Source organism: Podarcis liolepis, assembly GCF_965112155.1.
Source record: "Podarcis liolepis genome assembly, chromosome: 1".
Classification (NCBI taxonomy): domain Eukaryota; kingdom Metazoa; phylum Chordata; class Lepidosauria; order Squamata; family Lacertidae; genus Podarcis; species Podarcis liolepis.
In genome coordinates, this window is record NC_139554.1 from 20,713,176 (window position 1) to 20,739,018 (window position 25,843).

At 46.1% G+C, this 25,843-nt stretch overlaps 1 protein-coding gene across 4 annotated transcripts in view; it reads left to right on the forward strand.

Annotated features, from left to right (window-relative positions):
• The window catches only part of CLMN (calmin), a 70,147-nt gene that overhangs the window by 10,914 nt on the left and 33,390 nt on the right, over nt 1-25,843 (forward strand). Inside the window, exon 1 of one of the 4 annotated variants that reach the window (XM_083501646.1) lies at nt 24,994-25,147. The exons of 2 other annotated variants lie outside the window; for them this stretch is intronic. In XM_083501646.1, coding sequence (XP_083357772.1) covers nt 25,147 — 1 coding nt within the window. In that variant the 5' untranslated portion in view covers nt 24,994-25,146. Of the gene's footprint in view, nt 1-24,993; nt 25,166-25,843 lie in introns of those variants that run through there. One more of the 4 variants, XM_083501647.1, reaches the window with a different exon arrangement.

The following is a 25,843-nucleotide window of genomic DNA, read 5'->3' on the forward strand; positions in this document are numbered from 1 at the left end:
GTAGACGCACCCCAATTAATGGATCTAATTTCAACTCCGCTTTCCAATGGGTCTACTCTGGGTTTGATTAACATTGGATGCAGCTGGTTGTCTTTTAAGGCAAATTTACTGGTGCTTTTTGTCTCTTGTTTTTTCTCCCTGTGCATCATTGGTAAAATCTGTTCAGGGACTAATTGGAGCCTGACAAAAAGATGAAAAATGCAATTCTAGAAGATAAGCAGTGATTGACTATAGCCGAGTTATTGCTTTGGGATGACAAGGACTAACTAGTCAAATATATTATATTCTCATAGGCAACAGGCTGCATCTTCTGATGTAATGGACCTGGTGCAGCAGTCATCCAGTTAAAAATCCAATCTGTTTTTCCACCCAATGTGATGTATGATCTGAATGCACCAGTGAGGTTTTTGAAGTGGCACAGAGTGTTTGCCTTGCTCTTACTCTGAAGTCCAGGGGGAATTTTTAAATTGATTTTTAGAGAGGGCAGAGCTTTACAGCTCCATTTGCTATGGTGCCAAAGGCAATTTCGGCTGCCAAAGTGTGTTCACCAGCAGAGCTGCTAATTTTTAAAATAAATAATAATAATAAAAACCCCTGTTGTGAATATGATAGTCTAACATAGGCCTAAAGTCCTTTTATGACCTTGAGTGAGAACTTCTCAAACTCAGGGAATTCTTTTTGACCAAGTTGAAAAAAATCACATCTTGCTTGTTCCCAAATAGAATGCGAGAGGTTATGTTTAGAAAGCTTACTCGAAATGTTTGGATCTAAGTTTGTGAGCGGGGTGAAAGCCACTGACAAAAAGATGCACGTTGAAATTTATGGAATTACGTGGAATTGCTTTGCATAAACACTATTCTGTTCTGAATCCTTTGGTGAAAAGGAGCATAGTTCAGTGGCAGAGCCACTGCTTTGCATTCAGAAGGTCCCAGTTTCAATCCTAGCATCTCCAAATAGAACCCGAACATTGGAAGGGACCCATAAGGATCATCTAGCCCAACCCCTGCAATTCAGGAATCTTTTGCCCAACGTGGGGCTCAAACCCATGACCCTGAGATTAAGAGTCTCATGCTCTGCCAACTGAGCTATCCCTGGCTATAAAGTAGGGCTGGGAATGTCTCCTGTCTGAATCCCTGTAAATCCACTGCTAGTCAGAGTCAAAGGGTTTACACCAAATACACCGGTAGACTTGACTGTATAAAGGAGGCTCCTATAGCCTTACATTGTTGTTACAGCCAAATAATTATTTACCTGTATGACATGCACCTTTATAATGACTAGGTCATCATGCTTCCATTCTGTAAGCTATAGAATTCATAATTTGCTTTACAGTGGTACCTCGGTTTTTTAATGTCTCTGTTGATGAAAATTTCGGTTTTCGAACGCTGATGTAAACCCGAAAATAAATGCTTCGGTTTTCAAACACGCCTCGGAAGTCGAACATGCCACACGGCTTCCGCTGAGTGCAAGACCCTGAGGCCTAGCTGTCAGCTGCTGAGTTTTCAGTTTTCAAATGTTTCAGAACTTGAACCGTCTTCTGGAACCGATTATGTTTGAAAACCAAAGTACCACTGTATATTTTCATGGCACTGTAGTTTGACTTCTTTGATAAAGGACAGATCCTCTGACCTTAGCTTCATGGATATCAGAACTCTGTTAGTTCAGACACTCCTTGTCTTGAGATGCCCAAGACATTTTGGTGTCAGAGGCAGAAAATCTGAACCTCCCCGCCCCACCCAATGATGAAAATGAAATGCACCAAATAACTGCTTAAATTTTCTGTAAAGTCCTTAAAAAACATAGGCACATTATTAATCACGATATTTGGCAATTTACAACCTGTTAATGATAACGCCGGATGTGGATCAAGCGGCTTGCTTTTTCTCTCGGGGATCGTTTGATACAGGATCTGGATGGCCACATTGATGGCATTCTAAATGACCTTTTAGGACGAGAGGTTGGCTAGCAATTAATTGACAAAGCACACACCTTATGTGGTCTCTTCACTGCTAGTCTCCCACAGGTCTCTGGTTTAGTGAGGACTTGAGAGGCATGCATAAGGAAAGGTTTCACAGGTCTGGCCCTACTATCACATAGAGTGAGGCGTTTGCCTCAGGCAGCTGCCCTCAAAGGACAGCATAATGTTAACTGTTCATTAGGGTAGTACTCTGTTGTGTTATGATTGTTAACAGGGAGGGGGGAGAGACCCCTTGTGAGATTATCTGCCTCAGACACCAGAATGGCTTGGGGGTGTGTGGGGGGGTCAGTGTTCAAAACTCCCATTGTTCTAGGTGCATTTTGTGAGGGGGGATTGCAGGCAGTTTCTGAGCTCTGGGCACAATACTGCGCCTAAGATTTTGGATTAAAACTGCAGAGTGGAAGGAAAGGAGGACCATTTTCTGCCTCCCCACTTCCAGCTGCTCTCTGAAGACTAGAGAAGAGATCCTCTTAAGAATATTAGGGTGGGTAGGTGGGCAGGGGAAGGACTAGGCCATGTGAAAAATGAACATAATATTTTAGCTGCAGTTCATTCATTTTCAGCTTTGTATTCTTGTTATTTAAAAAAGCGTGCCTAGACATTCCGTTGTTGCGCCCGTAACCTAGGTTTAAGGTGCCATTTAGCTCCTAGCTTTCATATACCTCAGCTTCTAACACTTGGGGGGGGGGCATTACATTGTGCGCTCTCTCTCTCTCTCTCTCTCTCTCTCTGTCTCCCCCATTCTTCCATCTTTCTAGGGTTGTTCTCGTGTCTCATTCAGCAAGTGTATACAGTCTGTGTACAAAGTAATTGACCTGTACAGTGGACACTCAGGTTGCGAACGTGATCCATATGGGATGCACATTCGCAACCAACAGCGTTCGCAACCTGCAGCGGCGCGTCTGCGCGCACGCAGGTTGTGATTTGGTGCTTCTGCGCATGCACGATTTAGCGCTTCTGCTCATGCGTGACTGCCAAAACCTGGAAGTAACCCGTTCCGGTACTTCCATGTTTTGGTGGTCCGTAACCCAAAGAAACACAACCTGAAGCGTCTGTAACCTGAGGTATGACTGTATATCCGTGCAGTTATTCACATGGAAAGTTCAGTGAGTATAAACGGTGCTTTTTACCTAGAAAAATAGGTGCCGATACTCGCCATGAAATTGTTAAAGTAAGTGCCACGCTTTTTAACAACAAAAAGAGGTGCCGGTACTGCATAGCTTTGAGTACCCCCTGAAAAAGAAGCACTGAATATAAAGAGGCTGTATGCCTTTGTACACAACAGTTGAGTCATCAAGTGAGCACCTTTTCACACAAACACTTGTACACGTGTAGAGACAGCTTAGTGTTCCTTGCAACATGTGAACCAGCCTGTTTTAGATCCCCTCTTCCAACTCCCCCTCTGATCTGAACTAACTTACTTGCAGAATGTTGCGTGAAATTAGGCTGAGGGAACTACAGGTTCCCTGCTCCTGCCTTGAAATTATACCGTCTCTGCAGTTTATCTGGGCTCGTTTATAGCATTTCCAGAGACATCTGTTAACTGAAGGAACCTGCCACTCCTCATCCTTGGAATAAGTGGAGGAGGGAAAACATCAGCTTTGAAACAGGCACTGGCATCTGGGGCTTCATCCATGCAAAAATGATGATATTCTGTTCGTTGTCTTCTCTTCCAAACTCGGTTTTTTACCATGGTGCTGCCTTCCTGCCGACCGAGTGAGACATTAGACGCAGACGGTGCTTAAATCTGCAGGAGCAGCTTCTGTTTCAGATGGAGCAGTTAAGCTGTCTGAGAACTCACATCGGAAAAGGTGGGGTGCTGTTGTCCTGAAGGGGTGGGCAGACATGGTCCCACGACAGTTGCTGGTTGCTCCCTCCTTCCAGCTGCCAACTTGGGACATAAGGTGCCAAGAGAAAACAACATCTGTGGCAGCAGAACGTGGCTGAGAGGCCACATTTGGAGGCTATGCATGTATCGTACTTTTCCGTGTACAGTGGTACCTCAGGTTAAGAACTTAATTTGTTCTGGAGGTCCGCTCTTAACCTGAAACTGTTCTTAACTTGAGGTACCACTTTAGCTAATGGGGCCTCCCGCTGCCGCCACATAATTTCTGTTCTCATCCTGAAGCAAAGTTCTTAACCTGAAGCAATATTTCTGGGTTAGCGGAGTCTGTAACCTGAAGCGTATGTAACCTGAAGCGTCTGTAACCCGAGGTACCACTGTACAGTGGTACCTTTGGTTGCGAACGGGATCTGTTCCGGAGGCCCGTTCGCAACATGAAAAGCCCGCAACCTGATGTGCCGTATCTGCGCAGGTGTGCTGCGCGATTTGGCGCTTGTGCGCATGTGCAAGGCACGATTTAGCACTTGTGCGCATGTGCGAATGGTGAAACCCGAAAGTAACCCTTTCCGGTACTTCCGGGTCGTCGCGGGACACAACCTGAAAAAACGTAACATGAAGCAAACGTAACATGAGGTATGACTTTTATAAGGCAAGATTTTTTTACTCTAAAATTATGTTCAAAAACGTGCCTCGTCTTATACATGGATAGTGAGTGAATGGGGTGGATGGGTGATTGGCTGCAGCTGCAAGCAGGAGCTTGTCACCAACGATTGTTGGCTGCTAGAAGGGCTGCTCTGGATTGGCTGCTGCTTCTCTAATGGGGTTGGCGATTGGTTTCGGCATCAAACACTGCTGTGGATTGGCTGCCGCGATTGGTGGCTGCTGTTCTGGGACGCATGCGATTGCCAGCGGACAGCTTTTCTCAGTCGGGTAAAATATTTTTTGCTGGGGAAGGGTCTGTTCGCAATTGGCTGTCACTGTGGCAAGCGGGTGATTGCTGGGTGCCGGTGATTGTCAGCGTTGATGCTGCGTGTGAGTTATTTTTGGCAATTAGCCCTCCCCAAAAGCTGTAAAACTCTGGGCAATCCTCTGCAAAAAAGCGGAGCCATCTCTCCCCCACCCCCATTTTCTGAATTTTGAGTCCCCCAAAATTGGGGGCGTCTTATCCATGGAGGTGTTTTATAGACAGAAAAGTACAGGTATTTTCTTCCATTTACGTTTTGCTTTTCTTCCATAGTGGGACCTGAGGTGGCATGCCTGTAATTCCAAGGCAGTCAGCCATAGATTCAGGCCTGCTTAGCTTAAGCCATTATTATTATTATTATTATTATTATTATTATTATTATTATTATTATACCCCACCCATTTGAGTGGCTACCAGTGCATATACAGTGGTGCCTCGCAAGACGAAAAGAATCCGTTCTGTGATTCTCTTCGTTTAGCGGTTTTTTCGTCTTGCGAAGCAAGCCCATTGACGGATTAGCGCTATTAGCGGCTTTTAGTGGCTTATCTGCTGATCGGATCAGCTGATAAGCGGCTTAGCGGCTTAGAAAAGGGGGGGGAACCCGCAGGAACTCGCAAGGCATTGTCGTCTTGCGAAGCAAGCCCATAGGAAATTCGTTTTGCGAAGCACCTCCAAAACGGAAAACCCTTTCGTCTAGCGGGTTTTCCGTCTTGCGAGGCATCCGTCTTGCGGGGCACCACTGTAAAAACATAATAGCAGCAGCCAAAGCAGCAGCCATCCTGGTAGACCAGTTGCTGATCAGAGATATAAAGGCTGTGGTGACCAAACTACATGTTACGCTTGAGCTCCCTACTTAATACAGCAAGTAGTGTGACCCCGAGAGTAGCCTAGAATCTTCGCCTTCATTTATTTCATTTTTAATGGTCCAGCCGAATGTCTTTCATTAATACCTTTGAGCTATTTATGCTGTCGGTGACATCTCTGGAGCATTATCACTCAGAGCAGGAATGGTAATTAAAATAAATGAATTTGACAAGATCTGCAGGGTGCAAAGCTACATCATGAAGCTCTAGAACATTTAGTAAACTTCCCAACCAAGGAATGAGATTTGCATACTTGTGATCTGTAAACTACAAGGAGGAAGCTCCCACTGCCAGCCTTACAAGGGTTGTGCTAAAAACACACGCAGCTCAATAGAATTTGAGTTTTGGAAACACTCTGAAAGGGAAATATTGACGCTGGCAGTGAGTGTAATTTGCACATTTCACCGTGAACTGTGACATATACTGTATTTTTCGTGTATAACACGGCCCGTGTACAAGACGAGCCCTGTTTTGGGGGACTCCAAATTTAGAAAATGGGGGAGATTGCCAAGAGTTGTTAAGCTTTTTGGGGGAGGGTTGCCGAAATTCGTTCACCCACCAGACCAACGCTGACAATATCCGTGTATAAGACGACCACCAATTTCTTACATAATTTTTTAATTAAAAAAACCTCGTCTTATACACGGAAAAATACGGGGTCTGTGTGTGTGTGTGTGTGTGTGTGTGTGTGTGTGTGTGTAAACTAGTTGTGAACCCGGCGCTTTAATATAATCCATGTTTGAGGTTGTCAAAATTTACAGTGAGTTAAGACCATAAGAAAATTCCTGCACACTCCCTACTTGCAATTCGCGGCAACTGGTATTCAGAGGCACACTGCCTCCCACAGTGAAGGGAGAACACTGTGGTCGATAGCCATTGTTAGCCTCATCCTTACCAGCTAAACTGACTGAACTTCTTTTAACACAGCTCCTTCTCTATTATTTAATCCCTCTTTTTCAGCTAAATTCAGTAGAGACGGGTGACTCTTAACAATGGGAATTGCAGGGGAGGGGGGTGTACTCGATCATAATTGCTGGTGTGTTTCCTAGCAAGCAGCTGAAACACATCTCCTTGCTGCAATCTGCAGTTTTAAGGCCATGCTTCTTCACTTTTAAATCAAGCATATTTCCCCCCACAAAGCAATAGCTAGAGACTGTCTGCTGAAGAAGGGCTTGGGGAGGATTTATTTCTCCAAACAGATAGGACTTACAGCTTTGCAGTCGGGAACTGTCCGTGCAGAAACAGTAATCAGTCAGACTTAAAAGGCATTTAGTATTTGGAGGTGCTTTCTGTCTCGGTCTCTTCCTAAATTGATGGTATGATTAGGGGCCCCTTTAGACTTCATTTGTATTGAGAAGTCATCATGGTTTGTACTCGTGATGCTTTCAAGGCAGTCATACACAACTGAGCTTTCAATAACATTCGCACCTGCAAAAGTTTTGGAATGGACTTAACTGATTTGCTTGCAAGAAGCGCATGTCCCTTGGCTTCCTGCTTAAACCCTGTAACTTTTTGTTTTTTTCTGGACCATCTAGAGGGGCTGGGAGCTGGGGGCACTGTTATACAGTGGTTCCATTCCTTTCTCCTGGAACATGTCCAGAAAGTGGTGGTGGGGGATGACTGTTCAGACCCTGGGCTCTCACTTGTGGGCTGCCTCAGGGTTCTGTCCTCTTCCATGCTTTTCAACATCTACATTCAGCCACTGGGAGAGATCATCAGGAGGGTTGGGCTGGGTGTTCATCAGTATGCAGATGATACCCAGATCTACCTCTCTTTCAAATCAGAACCAGTGAAGGCAGTGAAGGTCCTGTGTGAGTGCCTGGAGGCGGCTGGAGGATGGATGGCAGCTAACAGATTGAGGTTGAATCCTGACAAGACAGAAGTACTGTTTTGGGGGGACAGGAGGCGGGCAGGTATGGAGGACTTCCTGGTCCTGAATGGGGTAACTGTGCCCCTGAAGGACCAGGTGCGCAGCCTGGGAGTCATTTTGGACTCACAGCTGTCCATGGAGGCACAGGTCAATTCTGTGTCCAGGGCAGCTGTTTACCAGTTCCATCTGGTATGCTGGCTGAGACCCTTTCTGCCTGCAGACTGTCTCACCAGAGTGGTGCATGCTCTAGTTATCTCCCACTTGGACTACTGCAATGTGCTCTAAGTGGATCTACCTTTGAAGGTGACCCAGAAACTACAACTAATCCAGAATGCGGCAGCTAGACTGGTGACTGGGAGCAGCTGCCGAGACCACATAACACCGGTCTTGAAAGACCTACATTGGCTCCGAGCACAATTCAAAGTGTTGGTGCTGACCTTTAAAGCCCCAAACAGCCTCGGTCCTGTATACCTGAAGGAGCATCTCCACCCCCATCGTTCTGCCCGGACACTGAGATCCAGTGCCGAGGGCCTTCTGGCGGTTCCCTCGCTCTGAGAAGCCAAGTTACAGGGAACCAGGCAGAGGGCCTTCTCAGTAGTGGCACCCGCCCTGTGGAACACCCTCCCACCAGAAGTCAAAGAGAAAAACAACTACCAGACTTTTAGAAGACATCTGAAGACAGCCCTGTTTAGGGAAGCTTTTAATGTTTAACAGACTATTGTATTTTAATATTTTGTTGGAAGCCTCCCAGATGGGCGGGGTATTAATAATAATAATAATAATTATTATTATTATTATTATTATTATTATTATTATTATTATTATTATTAATTCCACCTTGACAGCCAGCTTTAAATAAATAAATGTTAGCTCCTAAATCCTATTAAGGAAAGAGACCCTTGTGGCAGAAATCTTTTAATACTCAAATAACTCTGCAAACTTCTTCATTTCTTCCCAGTTCTTGAAAGTAGTTTTCATTTTTATAGGTACACAAAGTTGGAAGGTTGGGAAAGTACTTTTTGTTCCAGTTTCATTTTGACAAGTTTGATACAGGTTCTAAAAGTAACTATTCTCTTGTGCCCATGCCAAGGTCAGAGAAGGTTTTTGCTCGGTAGGCTTAATTTTCTCCTGTGGCAACCATTGTGTGCTTTTTTGTGTGTGTGTTTTTTGAAATATTGCATTCTGGCCTTATTAACTTGAAACATTATGCCTTTGTCAAAAGGATCAAAAGCAGCCAGAAATCTACTAGATGCATATAATTTGGAGACAAAAAAGGGGCTCCTTTGATCTGGATTGCTACTAGGAATGGGCACATGATGTACCTGGTCTGCTGGCAAGCGCATTATTGGCATAACATTCCTTGAAATCCTGATCCTGTAGCATAGGGTCAGCCAGTATGGTTACCCTCCATAGGTTGCTAGACTCTAACTTCCATCAGCCCCAGCTAGCACGGTCAGTGGTCAGGAATGATGGGAACTGTAGTCCAAGAACATCTGAAGCACAGGGTGGTGGCTACTCCTGCTTTAGTATGCACTGTTATTTAAAAAACCTAGAAAGAATGGACAGCTGCAATGGTGTTGCAACACCTAGTTAGTTATTGTGAAGAAACTGGAGTCAGGCATACATTAGCAATAAAACAATAAAGCACCTGATGAAGAAAGAAACAAAACAGCCCAGGTTTGGTGATTCCAGCAACACCTCCCCAATGGAGCAGTTGCGAGGACGGAAGGTCCCCACCATCCCAGCACTTTCTAAGATGCTTCCTCTCCCAGGTTCTTTCCAAGCAACCCGAGGTTCCTTCGTCCAGCCCAGGGGTCCCCAAATTAAGGCTCGCGGGCCAGATAAGGCCCGAGGGACTCGTTTATCCGGCCCGCAGCAACCCCCGCTGCCTGCTGCCGCCACCCGCTCTTACCAGCTCTGCGCTGCGTGGCTCTCCACTTCTGGGTCGGAGGAGCACCGGAAATAGCTTGTGCGCATGCACAAGCGTTATTTGTGCATGTGCAAGCGTTATTTCCGGTCGGAGGAGGCCCGTGCACATGCACACAAGCTATTTTTGGCGCTCCTCTGACCTGGAAGCATGCCAGAAATAGTGTGTGTGCACGCGCTCCACTGCCCTCCGGCCCACTGAGCAGTTGGCGCTGGAGACACTGGCCCGAGGCACAGTAAGTTTACTGACCCCTGGTCTAGCCTCTCTTTGGTCTCCTCTCTTCATTTCTCTGCATGTTCTAGGAGGGGAGCTGCTCATTGCAGCAGGAGGGGGAGACTCCCTGCATTCTTCAGCAGCATGCCTAATCTCTGTCTCCTAGCCCCCTTCCTTTCCTGCCTCTGATTCTGGACTGCTCTCTGGCCCAGCCTCTTCCTGCTCACTAAACCCTGTTGCCTCTTCAGTTTCCGACACCTCCTCCTCCCAGCCTGCTCCCTCTGACCACTTTTCGTCATCCCACCACCAATCCCCTGGCTCTGAACCTTCTTCCCCTGGGGGTTCCCTTTGGGGTTCCCCATCTGGTGCCTCCCACCACTCCTCTGCACCCAGACAGTCCATGACAGTTACTGTCATTTACCCAGGCATTTCTATGGGCCGTGGTCTTGTGTGGGACTCCAGGGACGTCAAGCCATCACCATTATGGAAGGGCTGTAGCTTGGTTGTAGAGCACCTGCCTTGCATGCAAATGTCCAAAATTCAACCGCCGGGTTCTCCAGGTCCAGTCAATCTGAGCTAGATGGAACAACTGGTCTGACTCAGTATAAGGCAGCTTCCTGTGTTTCCGCCATGTGCTCTTTGTGAGTTTCCAGAGACATTATATAGCTTGGTATGGTAATTCTTGTGATAATCCATAGACGCCAAGCCAATGAGTTCTATCAGTTGTCTCTATAGGGAAGCACAAAGTGGGAATTTTCCAGAGTGGAATGTGGTAAAAGAACAACACACCTGGCGTTATCAGAGGCGGTGTGCCTCTCGCTATCAGTTGCTGGGAATCACAAGTGGGAAAGTGTTGTGGTGCTCAGGTACTGCTTATGGGCTTCCCACAGGTGTCAGGTTGGCCACTGTGGGAACAGGATGCTGGACTTAGACTTAGAGAAGAAGAAGAGGAGTTTGGATTTGATATCCCGCCTTTCACTCCCTTTAAGGAGTCTCAAAGTGGCTAACAATCTCCTTTCCCTTCCTCCCCCACAACAAACACTCTGTGAGGTGAGTGGGGCTGAGAGACTTCAAAGAAGTGTGACTGGCCCAAGGTCACCCAGCAGCTGCATGTGGAGGAGCGGAGACGCGAACCCGGTTCCCCAGATAAGGAGACTACCGCTCTTAACCACTACACCACACTGGCTCTCTTAGATGGGTCTTTGGCCTGATCCAGCACAGCTATTCCTATGCCCTTGTGCAAAAGAAAGAGGAGGGTTTTGCTGTTGCATCCATCCAAATTGATTAATGCAATTTGAGGTCACAAGCAATCCTACCCTCAAAGCAAGCTCTCACCAGAGGAGGCTTATGCATAAGAGACACTTGGAACGCATGCAGATAAAAATAATATCTCATCCATGGTAATGGATGTTCGGATCAAAAGCAAAGGCAGATAATTAAACAAATTATGTCTGAGTACAGCAGATTGCTACCTTAGATGCCTTCAGGTTTGGGAGGGAGCTGTGTTTTTTTCCTTCTTTTTCTCCCTTCCACAGAACCAAACTTTAGAATTTAGAATGGTTTTTTTAAAATGCTGTAACTCTTTCCATTTCTAGAAAGCGTTTATTTACCTTTTGTATTAGTTCTGTCCTGATGTCAATTAGGCATTGGGCATTTTGGTCTCAGAAAGCATGCTATGGATGAGCAAAACTTGAATATGTCACATTTAAAAATATTATGGAGATGATCTGGAGAGCAGAAGTGCCACCTTTTTTTTTTTTTAAAAAAGGAAACCTACATTCTGATTATTGATAACTTTGTTTTATCAACCTGAGGAATCCTAAAACTGTTTTCAGCATCTCTTACCCTGACATTTGTATATAATTATTACAGTAGGATCACATACGTTCCAGGGTGAGGTGTGGGGCGGGAAGCACATAAAGTAAAAAATCATGGAATTGTAGAGTTTGTGGGGGGCGTGAGGGTCATCTAGTCCAACCCCCTACAATGCTGGAGTCTTTCACCCAACATGGGCCTCGAACTCCTAACCCTGAGATTAAGAGTCTCATGCTATCTGAGCTCTCCCACAACTGTCTGCATAAGACCTTTCCTACTTTTCCAAAGCTAAGTGACCCTTGCCCACAGGCAAGGCAGGTGAAGAGCTTTCTGAGCTCTGGAAACGTTCGCATGACGTCGCGAGATCTTGAACGGTCCTGCGAGATCGCGCAAAGCCTGGAAAGCAAGGCGGAGAGCTTAAAACCTCTTTTCGCTGATGGTCTGCTCCTACTTCCCCCCCCCCCACACTTTAAAAAAAGAATTTGGCCAAGCATGTGAAAGATGTGAGTAAGTAAAATCTGTGTGAGATGCAATCCTACTGTATTAATTTTGCATGCATGGAGAATTTAGGTGAAACTGAAGACCTAAAGCATCGCTGGCTCTGGGTTGCACCGAAACAAGTGTAGATACAACCAGCTTTTGTAATCAATGGAGGAACGATGAAGCAGCTTCCTCCCTGCCCCCCGCCCCCCGCTTTCCCTTTTTCTGTTATACATTAATTTAGCTAACTGGTCACCAGCATAAGACCAGCTGAATGAAGTTGGCAGGCTAATCTGTCCTGTATTTATTTTGAGACTTTTTTCTGACCTGTTTCAAGAATTTAGGGCAGGCTTCAATATAACCTGACATAGATGACATTGGGGAAAGGAGGGGGGTTGAACAATTAATATTGTCCTGGAAAAAGCTGACTTGCTAACATTTTAATCAGGGCTCTGCTCCAAAACCTATGGAGAAATGTACTCCCAACACCTGTAGAATGTGAGCTGCGTAACAACAGGAATTCTGGTGTAGGCTGCTGGGGTTAAGGTCCAGGTGACTACATGCTTGCACTGATGTGCCTGCAACCTGTGCTTCAGGTTTCCAGCCTCCTCTTGTTATTCATTCATTCATTCATTCAATTTCTGTACCTCCCTTTATCCAAAGATCCAGGAGAGCTGAACATAATGGACGCAATGTAATGATAAAAAAATAATACAGAGCATCAGAGCATAGTAATACACAGCACAATAATAATTATAATAACAAACTCCCCCCAGCCCAGCACATTGAACAGGCCATAGATCATATAATGGCCTGTGTAAAGAGGAATATTATTCAGCTGGCCGCAGAAAAGGCCCGTTCTCATGTTGCTACCATCTGAACCTCTGGGGGAGGGGGGACACAGAGAAGGGCCTTGGGTGGCAAGTGCAGGGTCCGGGTTGGTTTGTATGGAGAGGAGAGGTGTTCCTTAAGGTATGGAGGGGCTTTGGCCTTGTATACAAGCTTTGGCTCTGTGTACCTGAAGGAGCGTCTCCACCCCCATCACTCAGCCTGGACACTGAGTGCCTTCTGGCGGTTCTCTCACTGCGAGAAGTGAAGTTACATTGAACCAGACAGAGGGCCTTCTCGGAGTGGCACCCACCCTATGGAACACCCTCCCATCAGATGTCAAGGAAATAAACAACTATCTGAATTTTAGAAGACATCTGAAGGCAGCCCTGTATAGGGAAGTTTTTAATGTTTGATGTCTAATTGTGTTTTAATTTGTTGGAAGCTGCCCAGAGGGGCTGGAGTAACCCAGTCAGATAGGCGGCAAGTAAATAAGTAAATAAGTAGCTACCCCCTGGCAGCACAGATGAACAGTAGATGAATTGCCATCAGTACTGTGTCTTTGTGCAGGTACAAGGATGGCGCAAGACGTTTAGAGGTTTAGCTCAGTGGCAGAGCATCTCCTCTGCATGTCCAAGATTCAATGCTCAGCCTCTCTAGGTAGTGGCTGGGAAAGGCCCCTTGCCTGGAACTCCAGAGAGCTGCTGCCAGTCAGTGCTGTAAGCAACCCTGAGCTAGCTGGACCAATCATCTGACTCAGTACAGTGGTACCTCAGGTTACGTACTTAATTCGTTCCAGAGGTCCGTACTTAACCTGAAACTGTTCTTAACCTGAAGCACCACTTTAGCTAATGGGGCCTCCTGCTGCTGCCGCGCCGCCGGAGCACGATTTCTGTTCTCATCCTGAAGCAAAGTTCTTAACCTGAAGCACTATTTCTGGGTGCGTATGTAACCTGAAGCGTATGTAACCCGAGGTACCACTGTATAAGGCATTTAGTTAGGTCTTCTGCTTACCAACATGTGCCTCATTTGTAATTAACACAACCCTGTGTCAATTGTCCATACTGAAAAAATAAATAAAGGAAGGAATCTCTTCACAACCTTTAAAAATAGCAGACCAAGGCCTGGCAGAGAGAAAATTGTCCGGCAGAGCATAATACCTTAAGGCCACGCCGTGTCCCATTGCACATCTTCGAAAAGCCCGTAGCAGTGTGCAAAATATACAAAACCATCAGCTGCGCCTTCCCCATATATTATTAAAGCCCAAATTTTGCTGTTCGTTTTTACTATACTGGAGAGCAGCGAAGCCGGCTAAAAATATCAGCTGTAGCGTCTTTTTAAAAAATGTGGCCGTCAAGGAATAATGCATGAAATGTGTGCACCGTGGTGGACTTTAAAATCTTGTGTTTCGATGTATTATTTAAGGGCATCTCTGCACGTTTTGTCTGCCATTGCTAAACCGAGAGGCAGCTGCTTTTAGCTGTGCAACTTCAAGCCTTCCCATGGAGCACAAATCGTTCCCTGGAGGTGAGACTATAATTGATGGGTAATTTCAGCCTGTCCTTGGTTTAATTTGAGGAACAGATAGGAATTACTATTTAGAGCAGCTTTCCTCCAACCTGGTGCCCTCTAGATGTTGAGGAAGCCTATTTCAAGAGTAAAATACAGGCTATTCCAAAAGAAGTGATACCTTGGAGCCGGGATTGGGAACCTTGGTCCTGGGGACCAAATGCTGCTCTTTGGAGCTCTCTGGGTGGCCCTTGAGACTTTCTACAGGCCACACACACCCTACTAGAGTACGTGCCTTAGATGAAGAAAATTCTAAGTTCATTTCCTGGCATCTCCAGTTAAAAGGTTTCAGGGAGGGCTAGAGGCGGTCAGATTCGAGAGTGCTGTGCTAGCCTTCCTCATCCCGGTGTCCTCTAGATGTTATGGGACTCCAACTTGCATCAGCCCCAGGCAGCTTGGTCAACTGGTTCGGAGATGTTGGGAGTTGCAATCCACAACAAGTTGGAGGGCATTCAAGATGACCTCAACAGATTGGGGAACTGGGTCCAAGATAACAAAACAAACTTCAATAGGGACAAATTTAAGGTTTTGCACTTAGGCAGGAAGAACTAGCTGCACTAGTATAAGATGAGGGACACCTGGCTTGCCAATAGTACATGTGGAAAGGATCTAGGGGTCTTAGTAGACCACAAGCTTAACATGACTCAACAGTGTGATGATGATGCAGCAGCAAAAAAAAAGCTAACACTATTCTAGGCTGCATCAACAGTAGTCTAGTGTCCAAATCAAGGGAAGTAATAGTACCACTGTATTATGCCTTGGTCAGACCACACCTAGAATACTGTGTCCATTTCTGGGCACCACAATTTAAGGATATTGACAAGCTGGAATATGAGACCAAGATGATCAAGGGTCTGGAAACCAAGCCTTATGAGGAATGGTTGAAGGAGTTGGGTAAAAAAGAGATATGATAGCCGTCCTCCAATATCTCAAGGGCTGTCACATGGAAGATGGAGCAAGCTTGTTTTTTCCTGCTCTGGAGGGAGATTCCGACCAAATATCAGGAAGAACTTTCTGACAGTAAGAGCTGTTGGACAGTAGAACGGGCTCCTTTGGAAGATGGTGGACTCTCCTTCCTTGGAGGTTTTTAAGCAGAGGATGGATGCCGTAGTTGAGATTCCTGTATTTTAGGGGTTGGAGCAGATGATCCTTTGGGTCCCTTCCACCTCTACAATTCTATGATTCTATCAAATATGGAAAGGCTGGACTGGGTAGAATGGGCAGCCTGATGCAGTAGTATAAGGCAGTTTCATAGATTGGTTTCTGCCAAATTCAACCATCCTCTGTATTTTCCGCAAGTCTGTATGCTAGTGTTAAACTAAGTTTAGAGCTCTGCCTCAAATTAAGCCCCAAGGGGAACGTGGGTAGATGCACAGTGATTTATTTTTATTTTGTTTTTGGTGGTATATCTGACACAGGTCCTTGCAACAGGATTTGATATTTAGCAGAGAGATTAGGGAGAGGAGCTGGGCTACAAGCAAGCAGCACACAAGCAATTTGGAGCACAAATACGACTTTGACTGTGGCTTTGGACAGAGGACAGTGTGTGTGTCTCAAAAACTGATGGCTGCTCTTATCATAGCTCTAGGTAGTAACAGAGAAGCTACTTAAAGGAGCAAACCGAAAGAGGCTGGTTATTGAGGCGGTGAGAGAGAAGAACGCTGTGTTGCTTTGGTTTCAACAAAGGTGAACTTCCTCTGACAGTGCAGTCCTTTCTTAACCACTTAGAGTGCGCACTGTTGTCTACATCTGGATACACCTTGTGGTATCCATCGGTCTGGAAGCAGACTCAAAGCTTATTTATTCCAGCTTCCTTTGCACAGAGGCAGGAACCACTGTGCTGAAATGATCCCTCTGAAACTGGCCCATAAAATTGAAAAATGTAGCATGTTAAAAATTAATAGTAGACTCTAGGGAACCGTGTGGGGGCAAAGCAGCGAGGATTTAAGGTAAGCCAAAGTTCTTTTGTAGGGCAAACTGCACTTACAGACGGTGGTTTGGATGCAGCTTTAAATTAGATGCAACTTAGTTCCCATAGGACTTAAAAACAGGTAAAGGACCCCAGGATGGTTAAGTCCAGTCAAAGGCGACTATGGGGTGTGGCGCTCTTCTCGCTTTCAGGCCAAGGGAGCTGGTATTTGTCCACAGACAGCTTTCCGGGTCATGAGGCCAGCTAAACCGCTTCTGGCACAACGGAACACCATGATGGAAACCAGAGCGCACGGAAACACCATTTACCTTCCTGCTGCAGTGGTACCAATTTATCTGCTTGCACTGGTGTGCTTTCAGACTGCTAGGTTGGCAGGAGCTGGGACAGAGCAACAGGAGCTCACCCTGTCACAGGGATTTGAACCGCCAACCTTCTGATCGGCAAGCCCAAGAGGCTCAGAGGGTTAGACCACAGCGCCATAGGACTTAAGTGCAACTAGCTAACATCCAAACCCAACTCTACGTCTTGCATATTTGGTTGTCTTGGAAGGTCATCTGTGTTTGTTCCAGTGTTAGAAATTAATATACATATAAGCTAGGTGCCAAATGGCACCTTAAGCCTAAGTTACGTTCGTCACAACAGAATGTCTATTTCTCAGGCGGTTGGACTAGATGAGCCTTGGGACTCTTCCAGCGCTATGATCTCGACTACATTGCTTGACTGTAGCTTGCTCTTAAAACAATTCATTTGTCCCAGTATGCAAGAAGGAGACACACACACAGTGGAAATGGTATTAACTACAGTAATACCTCCGCAAATGTCCGCCTTGTCTAGTGTCCACCTTGTCTAGTGTCCATTCTGGCGAATGTCCGCGGCAAACCCGGAAGTACCGCAACGGGTTACTTCCAGGTTTGCCACATGCGCAGAAGCGGAAACTGTTCTGTGTGCATGCGCAGACGCGGTGCTTTGCCCTGCGTCCTTTTTGGCTAGCCAGGGCTCCAGAACTGATCCCGGCGGCAAAACGAGGTACGACTGTATGGAATAAGGCAGCGGGATCTGCTTCAGCAGTGTGTTTCATGAAGGGAATGTGCTGGAGAAGCAGTACCAGCAGGATGGAACCCTCCACTCATCAGCTAATGAGCAGAGGGTTCAGTCCCAGTGGCTGCAGGGACCTGGTTTAATAATAATAATAATAATAATAATAATAATAATAATAATAATAATAATACAGTGGTGCCTCGCAAGATGAAATTAATTCGTTCTGCAAGTTTTTTCGTCTTGCGAATTTTTCATCTTGCGAAGCACGATCAAGTCGCAACCGCACCTCTTCAAGCGGTTTTAAGAAAAAGGAAACAAACTTGCAAGACGTTTTCGTCTTGCGAAGCAAGCCCATAGGGAAATTCATCTTGCGAAGCAACTCAAAAAACGAAAAACTCTTTCGTCTTGCGAGTTTTTCGTCTTCCGAGGCATTCGTCTTGCGAGGTACCACTGTACCCTGCCTATCTGACTGGGTTGCACAAGCCACTCTGGGTAGCTTCCATGATAACATACAAACACAACTAAACATTGAACATAAAAAACTTTCTGATACAGAGCTGCCTTCAGTTGTCTTTGAAAAGTCAGGTAATTGGTCATCTCTTTGGCATCTGGTAGGAGGGCGTTCCACAGGGCAGGTGCTACTCCCAAGAAGGCCCTCTGCCTGGTTCCCTGTAACTTCACTTCTCACATTGAGGGAACTGCCAGAAGGACCCCTGAACAGGACATCAGTGTCTGGGCTGGACAATGGGAGTGGAGACGCTGCTTCAATATAGCGCATTCCCAGATAGCTACCTAGCCACATCTCTTCCCTACCCCGGTGCAGATTGCGCCATTTCCATTTCTAGATATTCACGGGTCCAGAATTTCAGAGGTTCAGCCAAGTTGCAGTGCACAGCTATTGGGAACAGCTAGGATCATGACTCAACAAGCTACACTGGTGAGTGGGAGAACCAGGTCATCTTAACCTCTGTGGTGAATCAGGTTCAACAGCATTCATTCATATCACGAGGCTGGTATCTATCTTGCATTCTTCTTCTCCCATTCCAAATTCAATTTTCCAAATGGGTGCTCAGGACTTCCATGTGATCAAATTATGTTTGTTATGGTTGGTTGTGGGGTTCTGAATTCCAAGCTGCTGCTGCTTTTCACAGCCATTTCATAGAATATAAACACAAGTTACACCTGCAGGTCACATACTTGGATTGCTCATCCCTATACAACAATGCAGGCCTAAATAAAACATGATGGAAAGTAATTTTAGTTTGAACAATCATCAGGTTCTCTCTCTCTCTCTGTCTTTAAATTATTTTTCTCCAATCTGTTAGTTGTAATAAAAGGCATTGGCTAAGAGTATAGGTAACATAGTGCCCTCTCAATGTTCTTGAATAATAATAATAATAATAATAATAATAATAATAATAATAATAATAATAATTTATTATTTGTATCCCGCCCATCTTACTGGGTTTCCCCAGCCACTCTGGGCGGCTTCCATAGAAACCAAAAATACACTAAAATATCACACATTAAGAACTTCCCTGAACAGGGCTGCCTTAAGATGTCTTCTGAATGTCAGGTAGTTGTTTATCACTTTGACATCTGCTGGGAGGGTGTTCCACAGGGCAGGCGCCACTACCGAGAAGGCCCTCTGCCTGGTTCCCTGAGGGAACCGCCAGAAGGCCCTCGGCGCTGGACCTCAGCGTCCGGGCAGAATGATGGGGGTGGAGACGCTCCTTCAGGTATACAACTCCCACAATCCCTAGCCATTGGATGTGTGGACTAGGGAAAGGTTACCAGATTTTTTTCAATGAATCTGGGAACACTTTTCAACTTCAATAGGAATGATAGGATTTTGTAAGGGGACTGATTTGTAAACTGTTCCCAGGAAACAGGGACGTCTGGTAACCTTAGAGTAGGGTTGATGGGATTTGTAGCCCAAGAACATCTGGAGGATGCTAGACTAGCTGGACCTGGGGCCTGATCCAGCAGGGTCATCTTATGTTACTGTATGCACTGTGCCCACATGTAGGTTCTGGTTCATGGAAAGGATGCTTCCTGCAAATTCACAGGCTGTGTTCCAAACTCCCACTATTCTAAGGCACATTTTGCGACAGGGAATTTCATTAGCGCAAGCAGTTTCTGAGCTCTGGGCCCACAGTACTACACCTAAGATTTTGGGTTAAAACTGCAGAGTGGAAGGAAAGGAGGACCTTTTTCTGCCTCCCCACTTCCAGGTATTTTCTGAAGACTGGAGAAGGGACCCTCCTAAGAATATGTCAGTTTCCGACACTGTTCCTGGGTCATATGCATGGAGGCCACTTTCAAAAATGGGCTGTCCGTTTGTAGTTCTTGCTGAAAGAATGAGTCATACTGAATATTTGGCATCATCTTTCAAAAGAGCGGATACCAGTTTTTGTTTCAAAATTGGTTCCATCTGACGGGGTTACAGCTGGATGGAATCTGAATGCTAATGTAGCTCGGGTTCAAATCCTGCCCTGTTGGACCAGGCCTTTTTTCTTCTAGGCATACCACCAAAAAAATAAAAATCATCTGTGATATAAATTGGTTTGGAATATACTGGACCCAGACTTTCCTGTGAAGGCAATTTCATCCTTAACAACTTGATTTTCTCTGGCTGTAATTCATACCTTGTGATCCGAATGAGAAGTCTCAGCAAGCAAGGCTTCGCTATGTAATGCTGTCAGCTTGCCAGCAGTCAGTTCTTCAGCAAAAGGGTTTTGGGTTTGCTATGGGTAGGAACTCTCTGCATATATTGACTTTTCCATAAGCAAGCTAGAAAGAACAAAAGGCAGGACCTGATTGATCTGGGCAGGTCTAATTTCAAGTTGAGAAAGGTTGTCAGGCTAGATTACTTGAAATCTCAGGAAGTGTTCCAGAGATCAGAGTTAAATTTTGGGTCTGGCTGTGTTTAGTTTATCTGTTCATATTACTGGAAAATGCATGGGCTGCACACACTTGTAACTTAAGACTTGACTGAACAGGCTAATTTTTGCACAGGGTAGTAGTCTTCACTTGCACTGAACCCCAACGCGGGAATAATAATACTAAAGTTTCACTCCGCTTCTGACACCGAGTTGGCCACATTTTTTTCTTTTCACCTAATTGATATCAAGAGCATGTTTGAGCATTTTATAGCTTGAGCCAGGCCCCAAAGGATAACAGTGTACATTATGGCTCTCTGAATCCAGTCCCATTGATTGGATTCTTGGGAATAGCTCACACATTGCACAAAGGCAACCACAGGTTTTCCACCCATCTGCATGCTGCGGATCATTGTAGCCAATCACGGTTTCCTGATAAATGTGTTTCTGTTGTGTACATTTGCACTGTGCATTTCTGGATGTTCACTTTAAAACCTCACAGATTGGGAAATGTGTGAAACGACCTTTTGTGGTTCGAGGACCCGATCCCCGCTTGGTGGAATAAAGACACGTTGACACAGAATATAAGGTTAATGGGCGAGAAAAGGCCACAACTTTATTGATTACAGCAAGTGAGAAGGTATTGGCTTAGGCATTGAACCACGGAAGATTTGACTCCACCCACTCGAAGAGGGGTGAGTCTGAAGAGGGGATTAACCACCAGTAGGGGGAGCCTGTTGATGCTAATAGAACTATAAGCTCTCCCCTGATGACTCCGAGGGTCGTGCCATGGCCCCCCGCCACACAGGCATCGGACAGGATTCACGACCACCGGATTCCTTTAACGGAATTTGAAGGGGTAGGCGATGACTACACCTTGCCCTTCCACACGCCAACAACACATTCCAATGCCTAACCGCCCAATACCAAGAAAGTTGTGACGATTGCTACGAGGTAGGCAAAAAAACTAAAAGGCCTAATGCCAGTTGGAAAAATTCCTACCAGGCCCTCTGGGCAACCTGGGCGACCAACCATAGGTCCATAGCAAGGTCAATAGAAAGCTAAGCCCTAACGGAGAGGTGGGTGGGTGACTCGCGACGTTAAGATGAGGAAATGGGCCGAATGGCTGGCACGGCTGCGTCTTGAGCAGCAAACCACGCCCCCACCAAGCCGCCCGACTGGGTGCTCAACCGGAAGGTGTGACGCGCCAGCCATGTGGATGGGGCAGGGGGCGTTATGCCCCCTGCATGACGCGGGAGTCGTCTCCCGCCCACATCACCTCCCCTCCGGAAGGAGGAGAGGCCTTGCAATTCTGTGGCATTCGGTGTCTACAGCCACAGTAAGTGCTGCCATCTTCCAGCAATTGGACCTCAACCCCAAAGGTCCATTCCCCCATTGTCTCCCGATACAGACAGATGTCAACAATTGCATTGGCTTTGCAGGGCTAAGGAAGTGTTCCCTTAAAAAACGAAAAGAAAAAAGGAGTGAGCGCTGAAAAGAGAATTGAGAAAATATTTAAATCCTGAAGGATTGGCGTTAATTCTTTTTCTTTGTTTTCTTTGAGATGATTCCAGACTTCTGCATGATGCCCTCTGCTCCCCCTGATGCTAATCTGTGAAGCATTTGAAAGCACTTGTGCATGTGCTACCTGCACTTACAGTCCTTGTGAGAACAATTAAGTGCATATGTGGAGAGCAGTTTTTCTTTTCTTTTCTTTTTGCACTCATCAGGAGTGCCTCCAAAGCGTAACACACTCGGTTTTTCTGAACTTGCGGCCCCCTCTTTCTTAATCAGTGTTTGCTGTGTTAAAAGGTAACATACATTTCCTGAGCAGTGAAGGAGCTTTGAGGGATGGGCCAATCTAAACATGCGAAAGCTGCCAAAGGCTGACTCCGAGAGCAGCTGTTCACATCCTGGCAGCGGTAATGTTATGAGGCTTCTGCTAGCACGTGGGTTGCATGCAGACATCATCCTTTCGGAATGGTGGAGATGGGCATGATTTATGCCTGCACTTCTGCTGTAGCTTGGAAAGCTCAGAGCAGCTTACGTGGGGCTCCCAGGTACCTCCCACTGAGACATTGATTTGGGTCCATAGGAGCTAGACTCCAACACCTATCTTCCCTGACTGCTGGCTGGGGCTGATGGGAGTTGTAGTCCTCTAACAGCTGGAGGACTACAGGTTCCTGGTTTAAGTAATACAGGCATAAAGGTAAAGGGACCCCTGACCGACTCTGGGGTTGCGGCACTCATCTCGCTTTATTGGCCAAGGTAGCCGGCGTACAGCTTCCGGGTCATGTGGCCAGCATGACTATGTCGCTTCTGGCGAACCAGAGCAGCACACAGAAACGCCGTTTACCTTCCCGCCGGTGCGGTACCTATTTATCTACTTGCACTTTGACGTGCTTTTGAACTGCTAGGTTGGCTGGAGCAGGGACCGAGCAATGGAAGCTGACCGCGTTGCGGGGATTCAAACCGCCAAATTTCTGATCGGCAAGTCCTAGGCTCTGGTTTAACCCACAGCGGGTTAAAGTAGCTTCGGGTTGAGCATTTTCAGGTTACGCTCCGCGGCGAGCCGGAAGTAACGGAACGTGTTACTTCCGGGTTTTGCTGCATGCGCAGACGCTCAAGATGACGTTGTGCTTGGACGTGGCAAATTGCAACCCGCAGACGCGGGTTGCGTTTGCTTCAGGATGCAAACGTGGCTCCGGAATGGATCCTGTTCGCATCCAGAGGTACCACTGTACAGCAATGCTTTACGCTTCCACCCCCTGATTAAACAGATACTTTGGGGTGTATGGGGTCTTAGGGGAGGGCTAGTGCCTCTGATGAGGGAAACATTGTCCTTCTTCTGGGGTAGTTTCTGTACCTTTGGTCCCCACCCTGCACTCAGTTCTCACCTGTGACTCATAGAAGAAGTCAGCATGTGACAGCTGTCACACCACAGGACTGGCTTTGACTAGCCGGCTAAACCAAGTGAGGGTAGCCAATGGGTCTCAAACTCTCGGTGAGTTAAGAACTTCCCCTGTATGTGAACGAGTGGACGAGACCAATAGTGGGTCCAATGGTCAAGAAGGCGGTTTCTGCACATGCTTTAGAGCAGGCATAGGCAGACTCGGCCCTCCAGATGTTTTGGACTACAACTCCCATCATCCCTAGCTAACAGGACCAGTGGTCAGGGATGATGAGAATTGTAGTCTCATAACATCTGGAGGGCCGAGTTTGCCTATGCCTGCTTTAGAGGGAAGTGAAGGGCAGACGGGGCTCGTCAACCTCAGAAGGTAGCCCATCTAGGAGATGGAAACTCTGATCCTAAATCTCTGCTGCCTTGCAGGATATCTTTGGGAGAAGAAAGGGCTAAGGAAAGAAAGGGCTACAGAAATCTGGAGGGGAGTCCCTAAGGCACCTTGTATGCCTCCTTCCGGCAACTCCTGCAGCCAAGCTGGTGCCAAATGTATTGCTCTGCTTTCTTTTGGACCACATCAGTGAGGCCGAGGGCATCCCAGGACCCCCATACTACACACTGCCCAGGCTTGCGCACCAGAAGGTCACTAATGCAGCAGTTTGGCTCCAATCCCAGAGGCGCACTCCATTGTCTCTTCAGATGCCAACAGCAACAGGGCTTTCTTTCCTTGTGTTTCAAGTCATAGGGAAGGGGAGTGGACCAGATTCCTTCTGCGAAAAGAGTGATGCCTGCAGGTAGCCTGGCTAATCCCGGGTGCATTAGGGACTGAAATATACTCGGAGTCGAGAGTGGATTTCATGCTCTTTATTCATCTCATAGTGGTGAGGAGAATAGAAGTTCCCCCAGAATGTCTGCTTTATATACATTATTTTACACAATGGGCCCCACGTGATTGGCTAATTCCGGGATTCACCTGTAGGCCAATCAGGTTGCGGATTCACTTCCACCTGGAGCTGGATTGGGTGGCTCCTGTGGACCAATCAGACTGCTGCATTCTAGACCCTATTGTTCTAGGACCAATCAGACTGCTGCATTCTGAATCCTATTCAACTCAGTACATAACAGGGACAGAGCTCTGTGGGCCTCTCACTTGCATTCTTAGGTTGATGGATCTAAAGAGTTGTGTCGTAGGAGCTTGGCTATTCCGAGAAATACTGTTTTAAAATTTGTTTGTATGCTAAACCAGCTTCATTAAAGCATGAAATGTTTGAGGCATGGATACGGAAGTGAACAGAGGCTTCATACCATCATGTAGGATCTGCTCAGAGACTGTGGTGCCATGTGATACATCCTTTTAATGAGTCTGTGTAGGGACCAAAATCTCGTTATCAAACATTTAGGCCACATGGTGATCTGCTGCTGCCTGGCAACATGATTCTTGAGCCCCTCATGGGGAAACCTAAGTTCAGATCAGTGTCACAGATTGAAGGGCTTGGATATTTTATTATGGCTCCTCTGATGCCTATCCAAGAGACACAGGAGGTGAGCAGTTGCCTTATCTGCCTCCAGTTTGAATGCCGCTTAGCGGGAAAGCATTTTTTGTTTAATTGCACAGAAATAGGACCTAAAACAGCCTTTGCCAGCGTGGTGCCCTCCAGATGTTTGGGACTACAACTCCCATTGTCCTGGCAATCATATAGCTGGGCTGATAATGGTTTAATTTCCTGAAATGGGAATGTTTGCTTATTTCAAATTGCTGTGTATTTTTAGCATGGGTTTTTTCCTTTGGCAGTAGCTCTCTCATGTGATTGGCTGACTGTGAATCACATGAGAGAGGCATTCCATTCTGTTGTGACTGTTATTCCAGTAACTGTCATTTTTTTACTGTTTTCTGTTCTCTCTCTGTGAGAGGAGAATGGCTGCTGAGAGAGGCTTCTCTGGATAGTGATGAGGACAGTGTGTGTTACTGTGATCTGTCTGAAGTGAAATAGACAAAGAGGAAGATCCCTGAAAGTTAATAGGAAGAGCTCTCTATAAGGAACAAAGTGAAAAAACATGGGATTGTAAATCGATTCTCCTCAGTTATATGCTTATGAATGTAAAGTTCTTTTGACTATAAAGAGTCTGGACATTGTATATCATCAATACACACATCCCTCCTGCCAGCCCTGACCAGCATGGCCAATGGGCAGGGATTTGAGGAGGCACCAGGTTGTCCTTGGATTTTTTAAGGGTTGGTTGCTATTTAAGATCCTTAATCCAGTTTTGGTGTTGTTTGCATTGCTATGGTTACGGTAGGCCACCTGGAACACTTTGAAGCCTTTAAGGTTTTACTTTTAAAAAGGCAAAAAGGAAGAATCCTGACCTAGTGTTTGAAGTAGCCACTTGCAACAGCGTCCAGCAACTGGGCAGGGAAGCTTTACAAGAGCTGATTCCCCTTCCTTTAGCCTACAAATGAGTCATGGATATATCTAGGCCTCATAAACATTTTTGTGGGTTGATAACTCATTTTGCAAAGCTGTCTTCCTCCTTCCCTCTCTGAGGCCAGTAGCAAAATCTTTTGTTGATGGGTGATGAGAAAAATGAAGCCCAACACGCATGCTGGTGTCGATGCCTAATAATTTTGATGTTCAATGGGTTATATAACACATCTTGATACCTTGCATCAGTTTTCCTGAACCTGGTGCCCTCTAAATATTTTTAGACTACACCTCCCATCCTTGATACCAATTTTTGGGGCT